The 26,147-nt window shown below is 40.8% G+C and overlaps 1 protein-coding gene across 3 annotated transcripts in view; it reads right to left on the bottom strand.

The window, feature by feature from the left end:
* The window catches only part of LOC140373520 (CUB and sushi domain-containing protein 3-like), a 211,921-nt gene that overhangs the window by 26,027 nt on the left and 159,747 nt on the right, over window positions 1–26,147 (bottom strand). For all 3 annotated transcript variants that reach the window (XM_072460052.1, XM_072460054.1, XM_072460053.1), the window contains exons 55-60: window positions 25,021–25,206; window positions 24,012–24,185; window positions 21,020–21,202; window positions 19,674–19,850; window positions 17,704–17,886; window positions 5,112–5,285 (exon numbers count right to left, since the gene is read on the bottom strand). In XM_072460052.1, coding sequence (XP_072316153.1) covers window positions 5,112–5,285; window positions 17,704–17,886; window positions 19,674–19,850; window positions 21,020–21,202; window positions 24,012–24,185; window positions 25,021–25,206 — 1,077 coding nt within the window. The remainder of the gene's footprint in view (window positions 1–5,111; window positions 5,286–17,703; window positions 17,887–19,673; window positions 19,851–21,019; window positions 21,203–24,011; window positions 24,186–25,020; window positions 25,207–26,147) is intronic.

Raw genomic sequence — 26,147 nt, 5'->3', positions numbered from 1 at the left:
TTCTCACACTTATTGTGCTTTATCTCCTATATTTTGTAAATATAGTTAGTATATTTTTTCTATTTTACTGTACGATAGGGACACGCGCTGGAATAGTTTTTTAATTCAACTGTTTTTGACTTTTTTTCGGCTGGATTTGAGCGTTTTTCGTTATGTTGTTGTGACGTGAGCTAGCTCCGAGCGAGCCCACCAGCCCCCCCCGCGCCCTCCGGCCGCGCTAAAGTACGGCGTGTCGTCGGTACACGTTTATATACACGTTTATATGAAAGAGGAACTTCACGAACGATCGGGACACGCACTGGAATCGCTTTAAATTAACTTGTTTTGACTTTATTCGGCTGGATTGAGTGTTTTCGTCGTGTCGTTGCGATGTGTCTTGGCTCTGAGTCCCCCGGCTCCGGCCCCACCCCCCGGCTCCGGCCCCGCCCCCCGGCTCCGGCCCCGCCCCCCGGCCGGCGCCGTACCGCGTTTACACAAAGGAGGAACTCATGAAACTGCGGAGAACAGTCGTCTTACCCGGAGATCGTCACGTTATCCCGTCGCAATACTGACCTAACCTAATACTGATGTGCAATTCTGTCATATGTGCAATTGCTGTTGGAATTCATGTGCAATTCATGTGCTGTCGTGACACATATTCATGTGCAATTACTGTCGGGATCACATGCAATGGTATTTATGTATTTGTCTATGGTAGTTTTTATTTATTTATAGGAGATCTTCTACTGAAAGTGTTTTTCAGACTTCCTATAAGTGATCTGTTCTTGTGGATCTACCTCTGTATCTTCCTGCGTTGCACCAATGAAATTTCCCCATGTGGGACAATAAAGGAATATCTTATCTTATCTTATCTTATCTTAGTCTTATTTCTGGTGCACACACTGTTTTTCCTCATGTGTAGCACGACAATATAGAATATGGATTAAAATTTTGTTGGTTACACATTTTTGCAAATAAAAAATAATGTGGGGTTGGCTAAGTAGAAGTGCTGAGTATACTTTAGTGGTATCTACTGTCTAATATTGCTGTTTTAATGCTATGCAAAACATTTCTTAGAGTCACATTCAAGAACCTTTCAAACAGAACTGCTCAATACTTCATTCCTCTGAGATCTCAGGTAAACCCACAGTGTCCTCACCTTCTCCCTTCCTCCCCGCCACAAGTCTTATATTGGGTCTACGTGATCTGGATCCAAGATCTTATTTTTAGGCCCGAGCGCCACAAGCTGGCGAGAGGCCTATTAATCTCGTAAGGCCGTGCGAAGCACGGCTGCGAAAGTGCGCACGTAGTGCGCACGAAATCGAGCGCGAAGCGCTCGCCCACTTCCAAACACTCACTAACGCACTCCTTCACTCACGCACGCCCCGTGCATACTAATTAATAGTAGGAAAATGGAACATTACCGTTGTAAACGGGCGAAGCCCGTGCAAAAGTGCGCACTAAACGAGCGGTCGTCATTTGCCCTAAAGCACTCATTTGCCCTAAGTAGCTCACGAATACGTTCCCCATCTCTTGCATGTTCCATGCATATAAGCATGTAATGCAAAAATTGAACATTATTACTGTATAGAGGGCCAAAAACACAAAGTGGGCGAAGCCCACTCAAAATTAACGAAAGTACCCGTCAGTGACCAGGGACCCACACCATGAGGTAGGAAAGCGCGAGCGCTTTCCGAAAATGTATAGTTTATGATATTTGAAAAATGGGAAACATTGTTTTCGCATCGGAATATTCTTCTTCTTCTTCTTCTTCTTCTTCTTCTTCTTCTTCTTCTTCTTCTTCTTCTTCTTCTTCTTCTTCTTCTTCTTCTTCTTCTTCTTCTTCTTCTTCTTCTTCTTCTTCTTCTTCTTCTTCTTCTCGGGACCAACCCCCCTATTTTTCACCCAGTGAACATTGACGAAAAGTCACAAAAATGTTCACACCTCTAAAAATCGTGCCTCTCTACATTCTGGCTATTTCCCTTTTCTAAAATAAAAAAAATTGGCGCGTCAGCGCCCCCAAATGTACCAAAAATGCATTGAGAGATGGGAAATGACCCAAAAAAAATCTGATCGTAGAATCATGAAATTTGGCGCAGAGGTAGATGGTGACAAGAGAAGTAAAAAATATTATTACGGCAACGCCGTCCACCCAACCAAATGTCGGCCATATTGCTTCAAAAATGGCTAAACATGATTTTGGAGTTTTTCCAAACGTCGTACTTTTACGAACTCCTCCCAGGGCGTTGGCCCTAAAAAGCTGAAATTTGGTGAAAATGCTACTGAGGAGTGGGACATCAAAAGTTATCCAAATTACATTGATACCTCTCACGGTCTCTGTGCGGCGAAGCCGCAAACTGTGGCTAGAATTTCAGAAATCTCCCATATTTAAAATTTCTGCCGTTTGCGCAGATAAAGTCCGAATTGCGTCAAATTAGAATCAGTTGTTAAACTCTTTGCCCTAAACCCACTTGAAGTGAAATAAATTCATTTGGCGCCACAGCGCCCCCTACAGATTTTATATGGAGGTTAAATGTTTAGTTTTGCGAAATTATATGAAATTTGACACACAACTCAATTTTAGCATCCCCATCAAAAAAGTCAATGAGAGCCATGTCATAATTGTTATGGCGTTGCCGTAACGATGACCGAAACCTTCCATGTTATTCCAATGGGGAAATCGCCAGAACAATTTGGTGAGACTCATCTTCAGGGGTGGACCATCAAAAGTGATCCACATTTTTATTCAAAGAGTCACGGTGTCTGTGCGGGAAAGCCGCACATTGTGCCAAGAATTCAAAATAAAATTGCTTTTTGATGGTAAAACAAAGGGGAGAAGATGTGACAGCGTCACAGATTCAGCAGTAGGCGCAATAAAAGGACAATTGGGGCGCGTTAGCGCCCCCTCCTCTTGCGGCGTGGCGGCGGCGTGGCGAGGGCCGATCATTGCCGCTTGCGGCTATATTTCATATTATTGTTCTCCGACTCCAGCGCCGTCACCCTGGTCCACACCGTCCCCATTTTGGCCCTTATTGTGTGGGCTGTTTTCCAATGGGGCCGTGGACCGTCAGCTTTGTTTGTTTTTGTCCCGTAGTGTTACCAGACTTGTGTCGTCCTTGTTTACGCATCCCTTGTTCTTCCTCTTTTGGATTAAACTATGATTTTAAATCCAAGTTTTGCGCTCAAAGCGCCGCCATAACCGGAAGTATTCTTGAAATTACTTTTTAATGCAAATGTAGTAGGGCCTCTTCCCAGAATATGATGGACCATTTGTTTGCCTTCAAATCAGGCAGATAAAATGTGGCGTTGCCACCAGAAAATACTCACCTGTGTTTCTGATTGATTACAATTGAATATAATTATAGAACACAACATTAATTTGTGTTCGATTTTTTTCTATTGACATTTTAGGTGTTAGGTTGCTGTGACATATAAATGCAATTACTACATCAGAGACACTTGTGGCTCAGAGACATTAAACCCTGATGTCACATCAGTGAACATAAAGGTTACATGGCAGGAGGCTGTTTTGGGGGTGGCCATGTGGAAATGATTGCTTTGTGTGGGGTGACACTCCGCGTCATAATGACAGTCGACTGAACAAGGGCACGCTACATTTACCAGCTTCAGATTTCATTTTGAAACCACAAAACTAACTAAAATACAAATATCAAACACAGCTTTGAGATCAACATATTAAACTGTATTTAATTTATTGCAGGGTATACAGTATGCAAAGTAATATTATTGGGTTGCTTGTCTACTGCTACCATAGTCTGGGTAAACCCAATCACGGCTGATACTCTCAGACATTTACAACTGAAAATATTTACTTTGTCACCAACAATATATAATACAAGTATGTTTTTTAACTAAAAGATAACTGAAAGCCCCTTTGGTGGGAGCAGAAGGGACAACCAACTACAATTGTAAAAAATGTTGCTACAGTTTAGTTAAATATGGACAGTGTCAAAAGTAAAACTGCAGAAAAACAGCAGAAATAAGTGCATCCGTCTTTTGAGTACAACTGACATTTAAAAAGAATATGTCACAATTTTCTCCTGATTGATGTGCTCAAGGTTGATCCTGTACACAGCAGCACACTCTCCTTCAGGTTATTATTATGTTTGCCATGAGCATTTCGACTAGTCTTAAGATGCCATGGAGTATCTGGGAACCTACTAGATCTGCCACTTACAGCTTTCACTTACAGAAGTTCATCATCTCTATTGTATTACTGCCTTAAGAACTAGAGGTCAAAGCACAAGATCAAACATTAGCTTTATACTGTGTGAGTGAAGTGATACTTCTAACTCATCTCAACATATCCTCATATAACCTTTATGTTTTCATCCACAGCTGGATAAATGCAATATGCAACACATATCATCGTCTTTTGTTCCACAGCAGAGTCTAATTTCATTTAACTACCCCACCCACTGTCTGTTGAATAATCTGTGATCTATTCATTTCATAACCTTGGCTGCAATATTTTCATTGAGTAAGATTTGCAAAAATGAATTGTCATGTTTCTCCAGTGTCATCTATCTGACAAGCATTATAAAATAATAGAATTTCCAATTACTGGTGCATTGAGGCAGAATGGGCTATGGGTATGTCGGCCTTCCAATTTTTGTCCTCATTTTGATGACAAAACATATCTTGTGCTGTGGTTTTACTTTGACAAAAAAAACTTTATTTTGTATACTTTAGTTACACTAAAAGTTTTTTTTTTTTTTAGTCCTATGCAATCTGTGCAATCTATAATATTTGTACTTTTTTAAGTGATAATTTTAAGTTCTGCTCCATTTAATTATTTAATCTAATTATTATTGTTTTTAGTGCAATACCTACAATCTTTGTCAGCCTCTCCTCGAAACTACAAGGAAAGTCCAGCTGCAGTGTACATGAAATTACATTGCGATTTTCCAAATTTCATATTGACCTGAAAGCAAATGACAATATATATAATGAACAATAATCATATGGCCCAGCCCTAGGTGGTGTGTCTTGGATCATATTGTCTTGGGGCCCATAGTGAAACATTTCCACCCCTCATCTTTCACACAATTACCTAAAGAATATGCATATATTTCTAAGTGATATCCTATTTGATTTGAAATACAGCTTACGCAGGCACTGAGGTAGTTCCCCGGTCCACGTCCCGTTGCCGGTGCAGGTGAGGACCGCGGGGAAGGAGAGCTCATATCCGGGCAGGCAGCTGTAGCTCACACTGCTCCCCCACTCCAGGAGAGTCCCCTCCAGGAGCCCGTTAGGGAGGGCTGGAGGCGTGGGACACATCACCACTGTGGACAAAGCAATGGCAAAGGGTTAGAGAAGTGAATTATTATACAGTTATAATTGTGGCCTTACTAACAAAGCAAGGTTTCATTTGAATTAGTCTGTAAATTATAGTTATCCATTGGACTGCAATCAGACCTAACATTAAATACAGATTAAGCCTCAGCACCGCAGGTAATAGAACAGTTTCTTCACAATGTGCTAATTTATTTTTATCAAGACCAAAAACACCCATCTTTATGTGCAGCATGGCTAGTGTTGTCACAATGCAAACATTTCAATCTTGATTTCAATAGGCTCAGTACTCAATACAGATTTCAATTCCGCAATGATGCAAAATAACACTTTTTTTAGACACCAAATTGTAATTTTAACATAAAATTATTGTATTTTCTTTATGTTACCATGTGATCTTATACTAAAATGTTCAGGAACAATACAATTTTGTCCTGTTTGTGTTTAAAAAGAAGCATTGATTAGTGCTTGTGACAGATTTTGCCAAACATTCACTTGAAAAAAATTAGTGCAGGAACTGAAGGAACATGATAAGTGTATGTAAGCCATAACAAGTGATGTATGTGTGCAGAATAAAGAGTTGAGTCTGACACACTTTGAAATGAACCTGTGGGGATGCAGATGGGATATGGGTTTTAGGGACATGATTAAATTAGAGCAGCAGCTTTATACCATTACTCTTCTCTCTCTGCACATCCACAAGTCTCCCTCTTAATCACTTAAAAAAAACATATTTACATTCATGAAACACGATGCAACATTGAACACATATTCACATATTTAATGCAGCTCGGTATTATACAAAACTCTTTCGTGTACAAATTTAGATGCTTTAAATGTGCTAATACCGTCGGTCTAGTCGTTGTATCAAATCAATATAATCAGTTTTGGATATGGTATCCAGTATGATCAACAGTTTGTAAATAAAAATTAATCAATCACATCAGTTTTGATCTTTGCAGCAAAAATCTGAAATTGTCCACTTCACTAAGCCAGAAAAAAATGTAAGATATAGAGCAAAGTTGCATACGTAGAGCCCAGGTACATGCTTTAAATATACTGTGAGGACGGGTACATAATTAATGTCTGTTGGTTTTTGTGGTAGAATACATCCTTTTGTCTGATTTCAATAAATCTGGAGCATGCCACAGTGGAATATTCACACATTTTCTCAAGGGTGAAACATTTTTTTTGTTCTAAGAATTGAATCTGCCAGAACAACTCCTGTTTAGTGGTAGCCAAGAATACACTATCACATCCCTATGTCAAGGCATACCACCCATAGTACTTGTGTGTATAAAATGATGTATGTTTGCCCATTCTGACACAAGAACAAAAACCTGAGCCTGTAGCCCAATACTGTTGTTAGTGACTTCTGCCCACTAATCTCCAAACGCTACAGCAACAGAAATTTTCTTGAGAAATGCAAAATACTACATAAAATAAATGAAGGCCTGGGTGGCTGAGAGAACTGAATGGAAAGTGCCCCATTTCCATAAGTACTTCTAAGCAGCATTAGTGCCTCTCAGCTGAACACGCCAAACCTGGAGTCTTTCTGAATCCGTGCTGCGTGAGGCTTAGGATGTGTCATCAGTGTCTACGCACCGCACACACACAGAAGCACCGATGCATTAGGAGCACATTTACCCATATACAGCACTTTAGAATCACTCTCCCTGTGGCCCACTCCCACAAAATGTCACTTCACTGAAATGGCTCATATCACACAAACCCCGGACAGAATGACACACACTGCTCACCCCGTTTGCACCACTTGACCTTCAACATAAACCTGATCATGCAAAAGACAGGTACTTTTACTTTTTTATCTAAAAAACTGAAAAAAATGGAATGAATGATACAAATGTGATATGATATACAGTATATAAATAGGCCAATTCAGGTGCATGGAGTAAGAAACCTGTTTTTACCCTTTTACTCAAAGTCTGTAAACCTGTGCTCACTGATATACAAATCACTGCAAGCTAACGGCAGTTGCTAGTTTGTTATGAGTAACGATTATGGCATTGTGTTACAGTCTGGGTTTTGAGTGATGTAGTATATATCAAACAGGCCACTGGAAAAAAGATGGAAATTAGCGAGATTGCAAGAGCAAGGCTACTACTCCAGTAACCCTAACCCTAATGAATGCATGTGTAATTATGTGATTGTGTTTTAGCAAAAGAGGAAACATATCTTTGTGTGGCTTTTTACTCAAACAATCAGCATTAGCATTCAACAACTTAGTAAAATATCAGAGAATCAGCTTTCAATTAGACTACAAAATTACCCAAAAATAACGGCTATAGTGACATAAAAAGGAAATCAACTGAGTTTAGGTACTTAAGTGGGAACAAAGTTTATCTTGTTCACGTGTCCCCCGCCAAATCAACACTACTCATGAAACGTTGTTCTTGCTTTGAGGTGCGGAGATGTTTCAAATTCCACAGTTGTTAGTCTGGAGTCCGAAGTAAGCACCTTGTTTTGGCACCAGGATCCAGAAGAGTGGGCAGAGGAGCTCCCTTGATACTCGAGTCTGGAGCGTGGAATGAAGCAGTGTCGGGTGAGGCCTAAGCTGGAAGCGGCCGAGGAGGCGGTTATGGCCTGCAGGTAGTTCCCACTGGTGTTTTTATGCAGCTAACAAGCTCAGCTAATTTAGATTAGAGTAGAGGTGGACTAACAGGTCTTTGAGAGCCAGAAATCTTGCTGATTGGCAGGTGTTCAAATACTTATTTGCAGCAATAACATACAAATAATTGATAGAAGTCATACAATGTGATCTCCAGATTTTTCTCTCACAGTGGAAAAGCACCTACTATGAAAATTGAAGACCCCTCCACAATTTTTAATTAGCACTTGCAAAATTGCAGGGTGTTCAAATACTTATTTTGCTCACTGTATATATCCATTATAAACGATAGTCGCAATTAACCATATCTTCAAATCAAAATGCCTGATATTATCTAAGCTTTGACATATTGCTGACCTCTGGTTAAATAACTTCAAAAACAGGAATGAAACACGCATGACATGGAAATAAATCACAAATGGACAGCGAAAAAAATGGCAAAGTATGAGGCAGTGACAACAAAATCTTAATCCAAAATAAATCCTCAACCCAATGTGGAATATTTCTAATGACCTCAGACTAGAAAACCGCCATGTTTCAGAAGAGGAGCAGTGGACCAGTGAAATCGAGCCTCCACCCTCTGGCTCTTTTACTAATGCACACAGGTCAAAGTATGCATGACCGCATGACCGCATTTAGGCAGTGACAGCTCCAGCCGAGGGAGCCAGATTGAAAGTGTGTGAGCATCTTTATATGCATGAGTGACGTAAGGGTCTAATTGAATGTCTTCACTTGATTTTTAAGAGCACTTTGCCAGGCTGGTGTTAGTGGCATGAAAAAGCCGCGCTCCCTGGTTTTTCTTGCTTGCCTGCTCACTGCCTTCATCAAACCATAACCACACTTCCAGGTTCATGAGTCGGTAGGTGTCGAGGATTAAAGCGAAGAGGTTAGATATTCACACACATATATGAACGCGCCAGAGTGCACAGACCACCACAGGGGCACTGGCTTATGTTCCACATTTTAAAGCTTCTTGAGTGAAATTGTGTGTCCATTGATTTTTCCGGCAGTTTCAACATGTCAAGGAACAGGATCCATAAATAATAAAGCACACACATGAAATATTACACATGTGTGTCACTTTCCGACAAGGTTAAACTGGAAATCTAGACCTGGCAGGGTTGAATCTAATGGTTAAAAGTCTCTTAGGGCTGGTAATATGACCAAATATACAGTATGTGTATAAGATAAGATAAGATATTCCTTTATTGTCCCACATGGGGAAATTTCATTGGTGCAACGCAGGTAGATACAGAGGTAGATACAGAAGAACAGAACACTTATAGGAAGTCTGAAAAACACTTTCAGTAGAAGATCTCCTATAAACAAAAACTCCCATAGACAAATAAATAAATACATAAATACCATTGCATGTGATCACGACAGTAATTGCACATGAATATGTGTCACGACAGCACATAGATTGTACATGAATTTCACAGTAATTGCACATATGACAGAATTGCACATGGTTAGATCAGTATTGCGAGTGTTCAGGACTAACAGTGTTTGTTATAAAGTCTGACAGCAGCAGGAAGGAAAGACCTACGGAACCTTTCCCTCACACAGCGAGGGTGGATCAGTCTCTCACTGAAGCTGCTCTCCAGAGCGGAGAGAGTGTCCTGCAGAGGGTGACACTCATGGTCCAGCATAGATGTGAATCTAGCCAGGACCCTCCTGTCCCCCACCTCCTGCACCGAGTCCAGAGCACAGTCCAGGACGGAGCTGGACTTCTTGATGACTGTCCAGCCTCTTCCTTTCCCTCTCTGTGATGCTGCTGCTCCAGCAGGCCACACCATACAGGAGGGCTGATGCCACCACAGAGTCGTAGAAGGTCTTCAGGAGTGGCCCTGTCACTCCAAAATACCTGAGTCTCCTCAGGAGGTAGAGCCGACTCTGGCTCTTCCTGTACAGTGCGTCTGTGTTATGAGTCCAGTCCAGTTTGTGGTTCAGATGAACACCCAGGTCCACTCTCTCAATGTCCCGTCCCTGGATGTTCACTGGTGAGGGGGCAGTGGGGTGGCGTCTGCGGAAATCCACCACCATCTCCTTGGTCTTCCCCGCGTTGATGAGGAGGTGGTTCCGCTGACACCAGTCCACAAAGTCCTGCGCCAGTCCCCTGTACTCCGCATCATCGTCGTCCGTGATGAGTCCGATGATAGCAGAGTCATCAGAAAACTTCTGCAGGACACAGCTGTCCGTGTCATGTCTGAAGTCTGTAGTGTAGAGGGTGAGGAGAAAGGGCGCGAGGACAGTGCCCTGGGGCGCCCCCACACTGCAGGTCCGAGTGTCAGCGTCAGACACACAGTTCCGGGCTCTCACAAACTGGGGTCGGTCTGTGAGGTAGTCCAGGATCCACTCTGCCAGGTCATACTCCACACCAGCCGTCTCCAGCTTGTCCCTCAGGAGCAGCGGCTGATGGTGTTGAAGGTGCTGTAAAGATCGAAGAACAGGATCCTCACAGAGCTGCCAGGCTTTTCCAGGTGAGAGAGAGAGCGGTGCAGCAGGGAGATGACGGCGTCCTCCACTCCGATGCCAGACCGATATGCAAACTGCAGCGGGTCCATGGCTGAGCTCACGGTGGAGTGGAGGTGGTCCAGGACTAGCCGCTCCAGTGTCTTCATCAGGTGGGACGTGAGAGCCACTGGCCTGAAGCTGTTGAAGTCTTTGGCGCGCGGTGTCTTAGGCACAGGTACCAGACAGGAGGTCTTCCAGACCTGTGGTACCACCCTCAGCTTCAGGCTCATGTTGAAGACATGCTCCACAAGTATATGTATAAATATATGTGTATGTTGATATTGCCATCCCACTCAATTTTGGAACAATGAATTTAGGCCTCAAAACCTTATGTCCCCCAAAATGGACATAATGGATGGATATCTTGTACTTTTCACAGCCGGATGAAGGCAATCACAAAAAATGGATGACACAAACTGCTGCTATGATTAAGGACTGGACGGACATCATAACTGATATATGTGCCATGGAAAGAATAACCACTAGCCACAATTTGAAAATAGAGCATTATAATATTATTTTCCTTTTCTTTACATTAGGTTTGCAAATGGTGTGTGTGTATATATATATATATAAATATATAGCGCTATATAGCTACGCCCTGCCAAAGGAGGAGATACAGACCACAGCTCCTGACCATGCATGGAGGGTTCCATCCCAAATCCAGCACCCTGAGACTGTACACTAGCTGTAAGGAAGGAGGCCGGGGACTAGTGAGTGTGAGAGCCACTATCCAGCATGAAACGTCCAAGATCCATAAGTACATCAAGGACAAGGCTCCTACAGATGACGTGCTCAGTGAACGTCTCAGACACTGGGGAACAGAGGAAGATTAGGTGCTGGACGGACCATCATGGGAGGACATGCCCCTACATGGGAGGACAAGCCCTTACATGGGATGTACCATCGGAACATAACTGAAGTGGCTGATTTCACGAAATCTTACCAATGGTTAGAAAGAGCCGGTCTGAAGGACAGCAAAGAGGCCCTGATCTACCAGACAAGACCCAAGGTGTAGGCTGTGCAAAGGGGGCCCTGAGCCCATCCCGCACATAACTGCAGGGTGCAAGATGCTGGCAGGGACAACATACATGGAGCGCCATAACCAGGTGGCTGGCATAGTGTACAGAAACATCTGTGCAGAGTACGGGCAGGAGACCCCAAGGGCAAAAGTGGGAAACACCACCAAAGGTGTTGGAGAATGACCGAGCCAAGGTCCTCTGGGACTTCCAGATACAGACAGACAGAATGGTAGTGGCGAACCAACCGGACAAAGTGGTGGTTGACAAGGGTCAGAGGAAAGCCGTTGTGGTAACATCCGGGAGCGTGAAGTTATCAGTGATGCCCGTAGTGATTGGAGCACTTGGGGCAGTGACCCCCAAACTGGAGGAATGGCTTGAGCAGATCCCTGGAAAAACATCAGACATCCCGGTCCAGAAAAGTGCAGTGCTAGGAACAGCAAAGATACTGCGCGGAACCCTCAAGCTCCCAGGACCCGAGCTTGAAGGGGACCACCCGCGGAGGGTAAGGTATAATATTATATATATATATATATATATATATATATATATATATATACACACATACACCATTTGCGGGCGGCCTCTATTTATCCCCCTTCAAGCTTAGGGCTTCTACCAGAGGCCTGGGAGCTAATATAGATGGATAGATAGATATAGTTGTATACACTTTGTTCTGTATTTCGTTGTTTAAAAACCCTTGTTCACTATCCTCAGTCTGAGCTAGCCTAGCACGTAGCTTCATGGGTGAATCTTCCGCCAGAAGGAAGTGGTCATTCTTAGCCCATTATGTAGGCTATATTATCAAATTACACGGACAAAAAGTTATCCACATTCAAACGAGTTGTCTTTTAGCTGAGTTTTAGCATTCATCTTGGGGGAGAAAATTGCTCTTCAGAGTTCATATTAATTGAGTTTCAAATTGAAAGCAGTAATTTTAGGAAATGTTTATTCCAACGTTCAAAGCACAAAGCCTCTGCTTGTGGCAGAGACATCATGAATTCCAGAAGGATCTCCAAAGAGGGGATGGTGCTAGCTAGCAATGAAAAGCTTGGTATTTCCTGTCACCATGGCAAAACTCTAAGTTAATCTGCAGGTCACAATAATATTGTAGCGATTAGGTTACTAATATTAGGTCACTAATATTCCATATGGAATATTAGTGACCTAATCATCTTCCCTCAAAACCCTATATTGTCAGATTATTTCCTAATACCCTTTAAGTTTATTCTTAAATGTTATCCAGCCCACAGAATAAAATTATAATCAAAAGGACGATATCTGAAACATCTATCTCAAAGATCAAAGAAATAAGAGAACTAGCATTCAGTGACATGTCATATGATCCTGCTGAGAACAGCTTTAGTCCCAGTGTTAATGTTCAATTTGTTTACACCACCATGAAGTCATGAAATTTGCTCTTGATGTTGCAGCTCTGTTAAAACAGAAGGTCATTAGGACAAAACGTGCCTCCCCATGGTACAGTGAAGAACTGCGTTCACATAAACAAAGTGTTTAGAAAATTAGAAAGAGCATTTTGTCCCTCCCGTAAGGTCCAAACGAGATTCTATTCAAATTTGACATAAATTAACAAAAATAACACTAGATTTCTTTTCAGCATTGTAGCCAAGCCAACAAACTGTCACAGGAGCCCCCAATCCCTGCCACTCTCAGCTCTGATGATTTTGTCTGATTTTTAAAAAATAAAATCACAACAAATAGAAATAAATTAAAAGCAATTACTCCCACTATTAGCACTGAGCAAGCCCAAACTGTAAAACTAGTGTCCCATATGAATCCCTCAGTAACATTAGAAAGATTCATTGCTGTTGATGAAGCAGAGATAACTTTAGGCATTATGTCCTCTAAAACATTTAAAAAATAATTTTATTTAAGATCCCTCGACTCCTCAAAGGAATTCTCCCCTTAATTATAACTCATATTCTTAATATGATAAATACTTCATTAGAAAGCGGTTATTTTCCACAGTTCTTCAAACATGCTGTCACTTTTGAAAAAGCCTAAGCTTGATCCTGACTTGTTGGTAAAATGTAGACCTATTTCAAATGTTTCCCATTCTCTCCAAAATCCCTGAAAGAGGTTAAACAATAATTTACTTCCAGTTTTCCAGTCAGGGTTCAGAGCTCCCTAAGCACTGAAACTGCACTAGTTAAATTCACTAATGCTATTATTAGCTCCTGACGATGGACTGATCTCAATCCTGGTTCTGTTGGACCTCAGCGCAGCGTTTGACACCATCAACCACAACATTCTACTGCAGAGGTTAGAATGTGAGTAGGGATTGGAGGGACAGTCCTCAGCAGGTTTAAATCATATTTATTGGATAGGTACCAATTTGTTAATGTAAACCAGAGTTAACCTATGGTGTTCCGCCCGGTTCACTACTCAATCCAATTCTGTTTACTCTTTATATGCTGCCTTTAGGGAACATTATCAGAAAGCATGGCATTAACTTCCACTGCTATGCAAATGACAGCTGTATTTATCAATGAAACCTGATCAGGCTGATTAAGTACACAGACTTAGTGCTTGTGTGAAGGGTATAAAAACCTGGGTGACACTTAATATGCTTCTTAAACCTGAAAACAACCGGGGTCATTGTTGTAGAGACTCTTTATCCAAGCAGATAATCGCACTGGACAATGTTAATGTAGCCTCCAGTTAAGAAACCTGGGAGCTCTCATTCACAGCGCATATAAATCAAACCTCTAAAACAACCTACTTTCATCTGTGTAATCCAGCCCACAGAATAAAATATAGGAACTTTGCTCTCAAAATCCTGGACTTCTGGTACTCCCAAGAGTCTCTAAAAGTACAGAAGGAAGTAAAGCGTTGACCAAGCTCCTGTGTTATGGAATCAGCTTCCTGTCCTTGTTAAAGAGGCCGACACAGTCTCTTTATTTAAGACCAGGGTTGAAACGTTCTTCTTTGAAATAAATTATGGTCAGGCCAGCTCTGTTTTTCACTCTCGCTCTTTGAGGCAACTGCTGTTGAGCTTTTGGGCATTACAAAAATATAAGTACCGTATATAATATATAATAATTCAGGGTTCAGAATAAGCTGTATCGCATCGCAAAATACGACGCAATTTCTCTCAAATGCGATGCATAAAAAGTGCTTTTGTATCGCAGCTTTTGCGATACAAAAATGTGTGTTCAATTGTATAACCAAAGCGCCTAAAAGTACTGATCACTCGTCAATCGATCGTCAATAACGGCCTGACACATGTAGGACGCTGTGTTGACGTGACGAGTCCCGCTGCTGTCTTAGACCACGAGTCTGAAAGTGGGAGGAGCCACGTGCGGTAAAGTTAGTGTCACAGATTCAGACTTCCAAGGTCAATAACTCCTAAACGCAAAAGTCTTTGCAGATCATACACAGCCAAAATATTCATATTTACGTGTGACACAACCTCGTTTTAAACAATCAGATGCGTATTTTGGGCGCAGCGAATTACACGGCTCCGAATGCGCAGCCGGAGCCGAGACGAGTGCTTAGGGACAGTCATCAAATAGCAAAACGAAAAATAGAAACGTTTTATAGCTGGAATAAATAAATATAGCGGTACAATTTGAATAACACAATAAATACACCATGATGGACGCCACAGCAACCTTTGTTTTTCTATCAGAAGCTTAATACATATTTTTTGTGTAAAGACAATTAATATGTAAATGAGACTCCTGCAAATAGTCATCTGATTGATGATGATATGGAATAAAATTGTAAATAAGTTAATCTAACTTGGTGTTAATTAATTTGTTCAACAACTAATTTTATTTGCAAGTTTTCTGTTTTTTTTTTTTTTTTAAATGTTTAAAAAGTGTTTAAAAGTTTCTTTGTTAGGAGTTTTTTTTTTAAAAATAGAATGTTTACAAATACATTTGAAATAAATAATCTTGTTACATCGATGGAAAATATTGATTGTTAGTCACTTTCGTGTTTTGCTATGCAATTATCAAATTGCTATACAAATTTGAAAAAATGAACGGATTGTTTAGCAGCACCGCTATACAAGTGAAAATCCTTAATCTGAACCCTGTAATAATATATTTATTGCCATCTAACACAAAAATAATCAAATTCATCCGTCCATATTTGAACTCTGCTCCAAACCACATGCTTTCACTATGTATGGGAGACATAGAAAGACCACAATTAGACTTTACTTACATAAAATAAGAGCAGAGCAGAGATTGCTAAGACGTGGGCAATAGTGATGCAGTTTAAACCAAGCTAAAAAAACAATCACTTCAAGCATTGAATAAGCTGCATAGTGAAAATAAAAGGTGATTGTATTATTAAGCATAGTTCTTGAGGTTGAATTTACAGAGACCCACATTAAAACTCGGATGAACAAATTAGGACAAAAAATATAGCTCAATACCACTCAAGAAGCCTGTGTATAACTGACTACCTGTACCCAAGCAACAGTGTGACAATCAATGAACAAATACACTGTTATTTATTTGAAAGCATTTTCATGAAAAGGCTTCTTGTGCAAGAGATTTACATGAAAAGTTGCATAATGTTGCTTTGGAAGAGCATTTCTATACATTCACATGTGCACACTGATCCACATCCTGATGAAGCTCTTGCTGTCACACAACTCTCTCTCTCCCTCTCTGAATGAGGAGAGAAGTGGTTCCTTAGCAACAATGAGCCATCATTTGCCTCTTCCTTTTCCTCAAGTACTTTTGAACTGTTGCCTGCACCACTTAATCCGTCCCAAAATACTCACTTTTGGACAATGAACAAACCGGGCTGATCTCTACCTCCATTCAAGCATTGTAAATCCTAGAGGGTGAAGATGGGCCACCACCAATGTTAAGACAGAGAGGCATATTTATTTATGTTCTCTTTTGAGGTGATTTGCTTGTTTTTCTCTCTCTGGATTTACATTAAAGGGATATATGGCAGCTATACAGTACACACAGGACTGTGTTAAGGGAAATTAACAATAGATTTCTGAAGAATTGGTTTTGAAATAAAAAAGAGGCTGTGCAAGCCGAGAGCCTCTCACAGAAGACCCTCTGCGGCAGTCTTCTGCATGTGTCCCCCATGAGCCCACAACAGCATTACAAAGCATACAAATCAAAGGGTCAGGGTCCCTGTCACGGCCCCATGTTGTTGCAATGTGTGAATATGATTGTTCTGTGTGAGGGTGGAATTTGGTGTGGCCGGAATTTGGTGTGGCCTGGCTGTGTCCTGTGCCTTTAAAAAGCTTGTGAACGTGCCATTCCGTGTCCCGATCAGCCAACCGTCTGGACACACTTCTCCTATTTCCATCCTACAACACTGCTCAAACATGTTCTGATAACACAGGCACATACAACCCTGACATTTGTGCATTGCTGACCATGGAACTTCATGGTACTTTGAGCTTCTTTTTTCAGTTCGAATCATGAATCATGACAGTCCCAATCTCTGTGAGACATGTGAAATCACACCCTTTGGAACAATGTCTTTTGTTGCTAGTTTTGTTCCCAAACATGAATGTCCAGTCTGGTTCTCAGGCATAAATCACTTGCATTACAAGCCAGGCAATAGCAGAAATATTTTTTGATTAGAACACACATACAAAAAAAGAAGATAGATAAACTCTAAATATGACAATATTATTGAGTAGAAACTCTGTCACATCGAAACTCTGACACATCAAGCAGAGTAGCCAAAGCCACGGCATCATTAACAATAGGATGATGAGAGTCAAGTATGGAGAAAAATTCTGAAGATTGAAATGTACCAAAACAGGAAAGGTACATTTTATACACAATGCAAGTAAGAAAATTAACATGTGGGGATATCTAATAAGCTTGCAATAGATTCTGAAGGGGCACACACAACATACAACTTAAAAAAAAAACACTCAGAGAGATGAAGACATGTTATTAGAGGATGAAGAGATCAGTGGACAAGGACAAGAGCTAGTGGAGAAGGATATTTGATACCTTTGTGCCACCAGAGGCACAGGGAGCTGTTGACGATTTGTCTTATACATACACTTACAGTAAGTAAACAACTAAATACTTTAGTGACCACATAGGAAGTTGTATGTCACCTTGCTTGCTTAATCTCATTAGATCTGTGGGTGCAAGCATGTTCTTTGTATAAAGAATGTGACGGTGTTCTTCTGCCAAGGTTGTAACGGCTCAATCTGATACCAAGGTCCTTTATAACATAAGAACAGAGGAGCGTTTGTGTATGTTAGAGGGGCTTTACCTTGACATGCCGGTATTGTTCCACTCCACGTGCCATTGTTAGTGCAGGTTCTTGTGAGACCAGACTCCGCAGCGATCATGACAAACCCAGGCTGGCACATGAATGTCACATTCTGTCCAACTGTGAAATCCTCCCCAAAACGAAGTCCATTGGCAGGTATCCCAGGGTCTCCACAAGTGATTACTGTCAAGAGAGAGTATGATGCAAAAACATCCAAGTGTAAGCAAACTGTTGATTGGTGTAATAGTACCAATGGGAATTACAGTTACCCCCTGAGCTATATACGAACGTGTAGAATTGAGTTAAAAATGAGCACTTGCTATAAACTCTATTTGCATTGCATCAGCAGCTAACTTTGCTTGGTAACTATGTCTGACTTCATTATCCCTGCCAAATAAATACATAAAATGAAGTACAATGTTCAAGTTACAGTTTACCCTAATTATTCTTTATCTGACATCTGTTCAATGTTAAATTTCAAAGATGTGATAATGAGTCATAAAAGTGAAACATATTCGAGCGTTATACGAGTTGAGTTCCATGGCAGCAATTTTCCTTCTATTCATCAATATGGCAATGGTACATATTATTCAAGGAAAAAGAGTTATTTGTAGCAATGTACTTTTTTCACCCCTGTGAAGCCTATGGTCAGTACACACTGTGTATAATGAACACATAATAAGAGTAGAACAGATTTCAGCAGGTTTAAGTGTTGACTACACATATTATTATAATACTTGACATCAGAATTAAAACATAGTGATTGATGATGATCTACTTTTTACTAGAGGCAAAAGGTCAAAGAGATAATGTGTGATCTTTTGGAAAATAAGGTTTCTTCAAATTCAGAAAAACATTTGAGCCGAGAAGAATTCCTGTCCAACATGACAGAAAAATGCTATTGAAGCTTCAAAATAAATCAACAGTACAGTGGCATGTACAAGGGAAAGGCTGCGCTGTATAATTACTGTATACTTCACGCCACAGTTCACTGAGCAAATCTCTATGGTGTACTTCAGTTAATTTGCTAATTCCTTATATGCTCTACAAACCCCATTCTTCAGCCACTAAGCAAGTAAAGAAACAACTCAAAATGTTTGTGTTGCCTCTTGAAAAGCTTGTGATGACTTTGGCTGGTGACCTACAAAGATTGATTATTTGTGGACAAACACTTTCCCTTTAATTAAGACGACTATCAAAGGTCCTAATGTCCATGAAATCAGAGCGGGGTGGGCGTGATGTAATGTGATGTGAGCCTCTGGACAGGTTAGAGAAAAGCCTTTGGCATAATAGATGCTTACTATTTAATTTCATCTTTGATCTTTGAGTTCTGTCCTCTCCCCATCTCCTAGAAAATCCCCAGAGACTCATTTCATGTGAAAATTGAAAATTATGCCCATACCATTCAGCTTTTCTTGTGATTCAATAGCAAGCAAAAGGATGACAAAGAAAGAATATTGGTATTTTTCGAGAAAGGAGTGTGATGTAATTTTGTTTGATAGCAATCCATCTACAAATTTAATTTAGACTGTCATACTTCTTAATTACTCCCAGGTTCATTTACTGAGCGATTCAGGCAATATAAAAAAGATGGCTGACGGTTTGAATGCCTTAGAATGAGAGAAGAGATTTATGTGGTAGTTAATAAACTGTATAATGCTATTTACCTTCACAGTGGGAGCAAAATATAGATATAGATTTTTGAGGGAATTCACTTTGTGAGGGGCACATTGCTCATGAAGTGTCGCAGGGGTGATTAATGCAGCAGTGCTTGAATCATTGCACGTGCAGGTGATCTATGTCCCCCGGTAAGAAGCAAAGACAACCAACGACAGTGCTGTTTTTTTGGACAAAGCTGTCCGTGGTGTCCAGCTAATTCTACCGACATCATTGTTTTGCAATAGAAAACATTTAATTGGTTTCATGGCTAATTTTAATATTCAAGTTTAAAATTGATCCCAAACACTTACAAGTGCAGTTTGGAGCTGTGCCAGACCAAGTGGCGTTGGCCAGGCACTGGCGAGTAGGTGCGCCACTGAGGAAATAGCCCTCCACACAGGAGTACACAATGGAGTGGGAGAAGGTGGTGCCGTCCACATGAGAAATAAGTCCATGAGCTGGAGTACCAGGGTTTCCACACTGCACCGCTACAAAACAAAATAAATGCATATTAGAAATGGGTGAAAGTAACATTTCTTTATCAGCTGACAGAAAATCTGAACCTGGCTCTCTAGTTTGCAACAGACTTTTTAGGGGCACTAGTGACTTCTCAATTATCAAACGCTAATAGAGGCACAAACCTATAACTCAGAGACATCCATAAGAAACCGGATGCAACACACAGTTCAAATCTATTTGCAAATAGGATATAATTTGGTGATTTTCACATTTGTTGTGTTATTTGTGTAAAGGAATAAGGGTGTTCAGTTTTCACTGAAGGTGTGAGGAGAAGGTTAGAACAAAGTGTATTATGTCAGAGCTCTGAAGAAGATGATTGAAAGATAAAGGCATAAGGTAAAGTTTTAGGTAAAAGGGAGGTAAAGTTAAACAACAGAGAGAATAAAATGAAAAGGAGGAACAGATGGAGGAGTGGACAGGCACCGGGAGACAGAGCCAGAACACGATTATGATGAAGAAATCACCAGAGGAGCAACAGGAGGGAAATGAAAGAGATGAGAGACACATCAAGGAAAACAAGACAGACACAGTAAAGGGAGGCGTGGAGAAGAACAGTTCTATGGGTCTATGGGTACGAGTGCCAAAGCAGTGAAACATCGACCTCAATATCCGGTTGACCCCTGGAGGTAATTTATGCAGGATATAGGACAGCCATTCTCCGAACTAATATCTGCAAAACCCACAATGATTCATTCATTACAACCCAAAGATGACTTGGCTTTAGGTGCTGAGGATAATGAATCTTTGGGTGCAGTCTGGGAGTGAGTTACCACACCACGGGTTGTCACAAAGAGCAGGCAAACGCGGACACTTGTCCATCTGCTGCTACTCTGTGTTTGTGCAGAGTGTGTTATTTTGATCCAACTGCAAATCTGAGTGTTGCTTTTCAACAGAGAACATAGCAAGGCTGTAGACTATAGGAGGGAAAATCACCTTCAAGGGCAGTGAGCTGTAGCTTTTTATAAGCTTCTGAAGCACTTCAACAGTGTTTACTGCACAAAATGTACCTACTTTGATGTCATGAAATTTAAGACTATCTTTTTAGTCTGCAGTAATACCGTGCAATACACGTTTGAGTAATACATGACGTCCCCAACCATTGCTTTGTTTACATAGCGACACAACAGAGATAACTTACGCTTGCAGAAGGGCTGTCTCCCAGACCATGTGCCATTGGGAAAGCAGATCCTTTCAGCAGAGCCGTACAGTGTGTGTCCCACTGAGCAGGTGAAGCGGACCTTGCTGCGCACTTTAAAGTTGCCTGCCTCCCTGCTGGCGTGGGCAGGTGTTCCCGGGTCTCCACAAGTGCCCGCCGTGTCACCTGCAACAGAAGATAACTGCAATGACGCAACTGAACACAAGAGAGCATGAATGTGATCCCTTTGAACTATGTGTGTGTTGGATGGTAATGCCAGTGAATTACAGCACAGTGCTTCTGTCAGTAAAGCTAAGGGACAATACAGGGAGACTCATGGTGCACAGCTCCCGGGACCTGCAGAAAGCTATATAACACACAATGCACCAATGAGCAGTTGTCCCAGAGCCAACAAGCACGAGCACCATTTGTCATGAGGTTGACACCAGGAGCTTTGCGTCCATAAAACACTAAGGCTAGCATTAAAGGCAACCAGATGTGGGTCTGACCAAGAATGAATATAGTTTGACCTCTGGACTTCAATTCATTTCTGTTTGTTTTCTTAGAAGGAACAAACCTGGACTGCCCTGTGCAACCTTATATATGAGCAAGTAATTTCACCCTATGTTTTAAGTATTTACTCTGAGTGTAAGAAATGTGAGCCATGACAAGTGTGGAATCAATGCTGTGCCTACTACACAATTTATGTAGTGACAAAAAGCCAGACAACCTGAGCGGATTGAGCGAGTGTAAAGGGCTTGGGACATCACTTTGGACATTCAAAAATGGAAAGAGGAAAAAAGAGTGTCTTCCAATGTTCATGCTTCATTCAGCGCTCAGGAACTCAAGGGTGAAACATGTTGGGTTTTATCAGATAGATATGTCAACTATGATGTTGCACGTAGGAACTGTTGGTCTGCAGAAGACAAAAACTGCCTATCTCAACCTATGGATTTTTGTATTTGGTACACTATATAGACAAACATGACATCTTTTAAAGGTGCACTGTGTAACTTTTTTAGAGGAGGTCACCAGATCAAATTACAGGTCAGGGGTCTCATTTATAAAACAGTACGTGGAACTCTGACTAAAACAGTAGAAAAAGCTTCAGTTGTAGTCATCTGGACTCAGTTTGAAAAAATAGACGTTTCGACTCTCATCCAAGGGTCATTGTCTGACTAAAACACAAACTCTGTGAGTACAAAACCCAAACTTCATGTACATAGAAAAATATTCAGATTTATAAAACCCTCCATACACACTCCAGCAGGTCTTTTTCTCCTCGCGGTTCACACCTGGAACACAAATCTGCACAGATGAGTCTTATGTCATGCTCCTCTTTTCCAGCTCACCATTTAAGGACAATGCGAAGTGAGTATTGAATGAGTTTTTGTCAACATGAGCTGATAATGAGCTCTGAGTGACACAAGAAGACCAAGAGGTACAAGAGGGAGGGGCAGAGAGTCGCTGCAGCAGAACTACAAACGCATAGATATTTGAACCCAACAGTAAAGTAGTGGACAAATGTCTTTAGCTTATATCTGCGTTTAAACGCATCTTAATGCACTCCAAACCATTTCCTATGTTTTATTTCCCATGATCTGCGCTGTACGTGTGCATCAGGACGAAACACCAGGTGTGTGAGTACGTGGGACAGCAGAGACACACGCTGCAGTGTGTGTGACGTGGCACAGGCAAAGGGGCAGATGAAATGCAGGACGCATGGCTGTGTGTGTTTGTGTGTGTGTGTGTATGTGGGCAGAGGACATAGCTTTGCTACCGGTCCGTTGTCTATGACGGCAGCATTTTGATGGCTAGATGCTTTAGACAAACTTAATGTCCAGCTCCTTAAATAAAACAAAATGTGCGTTCCCGTCCATGTGCACGCGGACAGTTTTCAATTGACAAAACATTAACACTAATCCAAAACAAGAGGGTAATTCCCCACACAAGCTGTTCTGTTTGAATGGACCATTATTGTACATTTCTTGTAAATGTAAAGTAATGGGATCTTAATGCATTGCGCAGTAAACACAAACATCCTCAAACAGGCGCAGATCACCCTTTGCCTTGTCTCTGAAATCTCCATACGCAAGAGTCAGAGTTTCCAGACAGAACTATACAACCCCTGGTCAAGATGTCTTTTATAAATCCCAAACATGACACGGAACATTGTGTACGTCACGATTGGAGCCAGTTTTGTACATACACAGGCTTTAGAACGACTCAGCCTGCTCACAGCAAGAATCCATGATTTCCAAGGATTTTTTGAGCAATAAAAACACCAATATATTAAACCAATAATAGAAGAAGTTCAATGTCATATTGTGAAACATTAACATCTCCATGGAGACAAGAAGAAGCCAAACCCCCTACCAGAAAGGTTATGCAGTGCACTTTTGAACTTAGAATGTTCTGAAAAAGCTTATCATCATTGCCAGAACCATGAAAGACTGTTAATATATAATGAAGTATTTTTACTATTAGCGAGTTTGTGAAATGTTGTTGCCTAGGTGTGAATAAGTGTACACATCTCTGAGAGGCTGTTGGTACTTCATTAGTCTTATTTAGTAATTGAAGCAACGTGGCTCGGCATGCACTGACAGCTATAATCTCACTAATTGGGATGGTGGTGGATTTGGTATGAATTAGACTTAATGTCCGTTCACCAGGCTGCCTTTGTACAAAAATAATAAGGTCTTCAACTTAGCCATTGAACTGACGAAGACAAAAGGGGAAAGGCTTGGCAAGCAGTTCCAAGTCCGAGCTTACTAATTAACAAGGGAGGCCGAGATGAGGACGGGGATTGATGCATGAATGGAGAGCTGTGCTGTTGCGAGGCTAAAATGTGTGGAATTTATAGGCCATTGTTTTCTTTTCGCTAGCAAAAAACATACCAGACCATTAAGTTTACAGAACATACATGCAATTTATTGATGTATGTATTGAATATTCTGTAAAGTGACAAGTCAAGCTGAAAGAAAATTGTGAGTACCTGAGCAGTGAGGCAGGGGTCCGCTCCAGTGTCCGTTGAGCTGACAGGTGAGCGATGTGTCTCCAATAAGCTGCCGGTCTCCAGTGCACGAGTATCTCACCGTGGAGCCAAAGGTGAACTTCTCCCCAGTCATCGCAGCATTGGGAGGGCTACCAGGATGCCCACAGTCCACCTCTGTGGGACAGGGGAAAAATATCAGTGTGTATATTGATAGTGTGTCAGCAGGGTAAATAAGTGTTCATGGTAAGGCATTCTTAAAAAGAAATAACAATTTTACAAGCATTAATTAAACATTTAGTATTTAATAAGGCATCTATTTCACTGTTTTGTGATTGCTGTCTGTTTTGTGATTGCTGTCTGTTTTGTGATTGCTGTCTGTTTTGTGATTGCTGTCTGTTTTGTGATTGCTGTCTGTTTTGTGATTGCTGTCTGTTTTGTGATTGCTGTCTGTTTTGTGATTGCTGTCTGTTTTGTGATTGCTGTCTGTTTTGTGATTGCTGTCTGTTTTGTGATTGCTGTCTGTTTTGTGATTGCTGTCTGTTTTGTGATTGCTGTCTGTTTTGTGATTGCTGTCTGTTTTGTGATTGCTGTCTGTTTTGTGATTGCTGTCTGTTTTGTGATTTCTGTCGTGTGATTTTAATGCATTTCTAGTTGTTGCTTGTCCAAAAGCACTTTGAATTGCCTTGTGTATCAATTGTGCTCTATAAATAAACTTGCCTTGCCTTGGTCTTGCCTTACTTCTAAGACACTCTGCTCTAGAACTTCATTTGAGACTTTGATAACAACAGCACTACTTTAAACTTCTCAATGCTTTCAGTATCAGTTAGAGCCTCTACAAATGGTCCGAATTTCTAAATTTGACTCGAACACAACCACTCACCAAAGACCATTTACTATTGTGAATTCTAAGGATTCACGTTTATGAATGTTCTGGTAATTATGTGATCCTTTACATCGAAAGTGTTGCATTCCAAGCAAATACTTAAAAACAAAGAATTTGGTTGCCTACCAAAGCACTCTGGCAGAGGCTTGTCCCAGAATCCCACTGGTTGGCAGGTCAGCACTGACGAGCCAAACAGGTAATATCCGGGGTTACAGTCGTAGAAGACCACGCTGCCAAAAGTGAAGTTGCCATGTTCAATCTTACTCTCTCTGATCGAGTTGGCGGGGATGCCAGGGTCTGTGCAGTTCACCACTGTGGGCCAAAGAGACAAAAAATGTTATTTGAATATCATGAATTATGTAATTATCAAATTATAATATAAAACACAGTGCGTGGTCCAATTATTGTTTTTTTCAGCAGGGGTATTTTAGACAAGACTTTCTCCATGTAATATCAGGCTATTATTACTGAATAGGCAATTTGCATAGTCAAATGATTGTTCAACTAAATGTGGGTAAAGGAGCCATTAACATCTTGTGTTATTGCACATAGAACTGGTCGGACTCATGTTTTATGGATTAAATGTTCACGCATGTTCTTCACTATTGCTCTTTATTTGTGATTATATTCAACACAGAGAGGTTTTGATAAATTATGTATTAACTGTATTATTATGGAAAAGTAGTATGAATACTAGTGTAGATGTCTTACATTATTGTTTATATGCTTCTAATTTCTTGTTTCTATTTATCAACCATGTTTCTATAATAAACTCTCGCTGCCCTTTTAATCTAGCTAAATATAAAATACATCTCTTCCAACAGAGTTTCTCATCTACCATAATGAACATTAATTTGAATGACATTGGATTAAAGTATCAAACGTTATTGCATTTGGAAGACAAAGTAAAATGCTAACTCTATCTATCAATCTTTAAGATGTTCTATTTCATTTTTGCCCTGGCCACATCAGTTATCCATTTTTTGCATAATTTTTATTGTCAAAACCTGGACAGTTGTGAACAGTCAGAAAGTATTTAGATTACATACATCAGATGTAACTGTTTATGTGGAATTTTGATAATCTAACAACGATCAGCTTTTTGGTGTGCATAGAGACATAGCTACAGTAGAAAATAATAGTTGTGCTATAATATAAAAGCTCAATGGCTTCTGCCCTCAAGTGCATCTACACAAGCTCCACTCTGAAAGGTGATGAACATGGTTTTCAGGGCCTCAAACCCACATTGTTGT

This window comes from Eucyclogobius newberryi, unplaced genomic scaffold, assembly GCF_026437365.1.
Source record: "Eucyclogobius newberryi isolate DKJ021-1_F unplaced genomic scaffold, fEucNew1.0.hap1 SCAF_3, whole genome shotgun sequence".
Classification (NCBI taxonomy): Eukaryota; Metazoa; Chordata; class Actinopteri; order Gobiiformes; family Gobiidae; genus Eucyclogobius; species Eucyclogobius newberryi.
The sequence above is the reverse complement of the archived record's forward strand: the minus strand, read 5'-3'. Positions and strand labels throughout refer to the sequence as shown.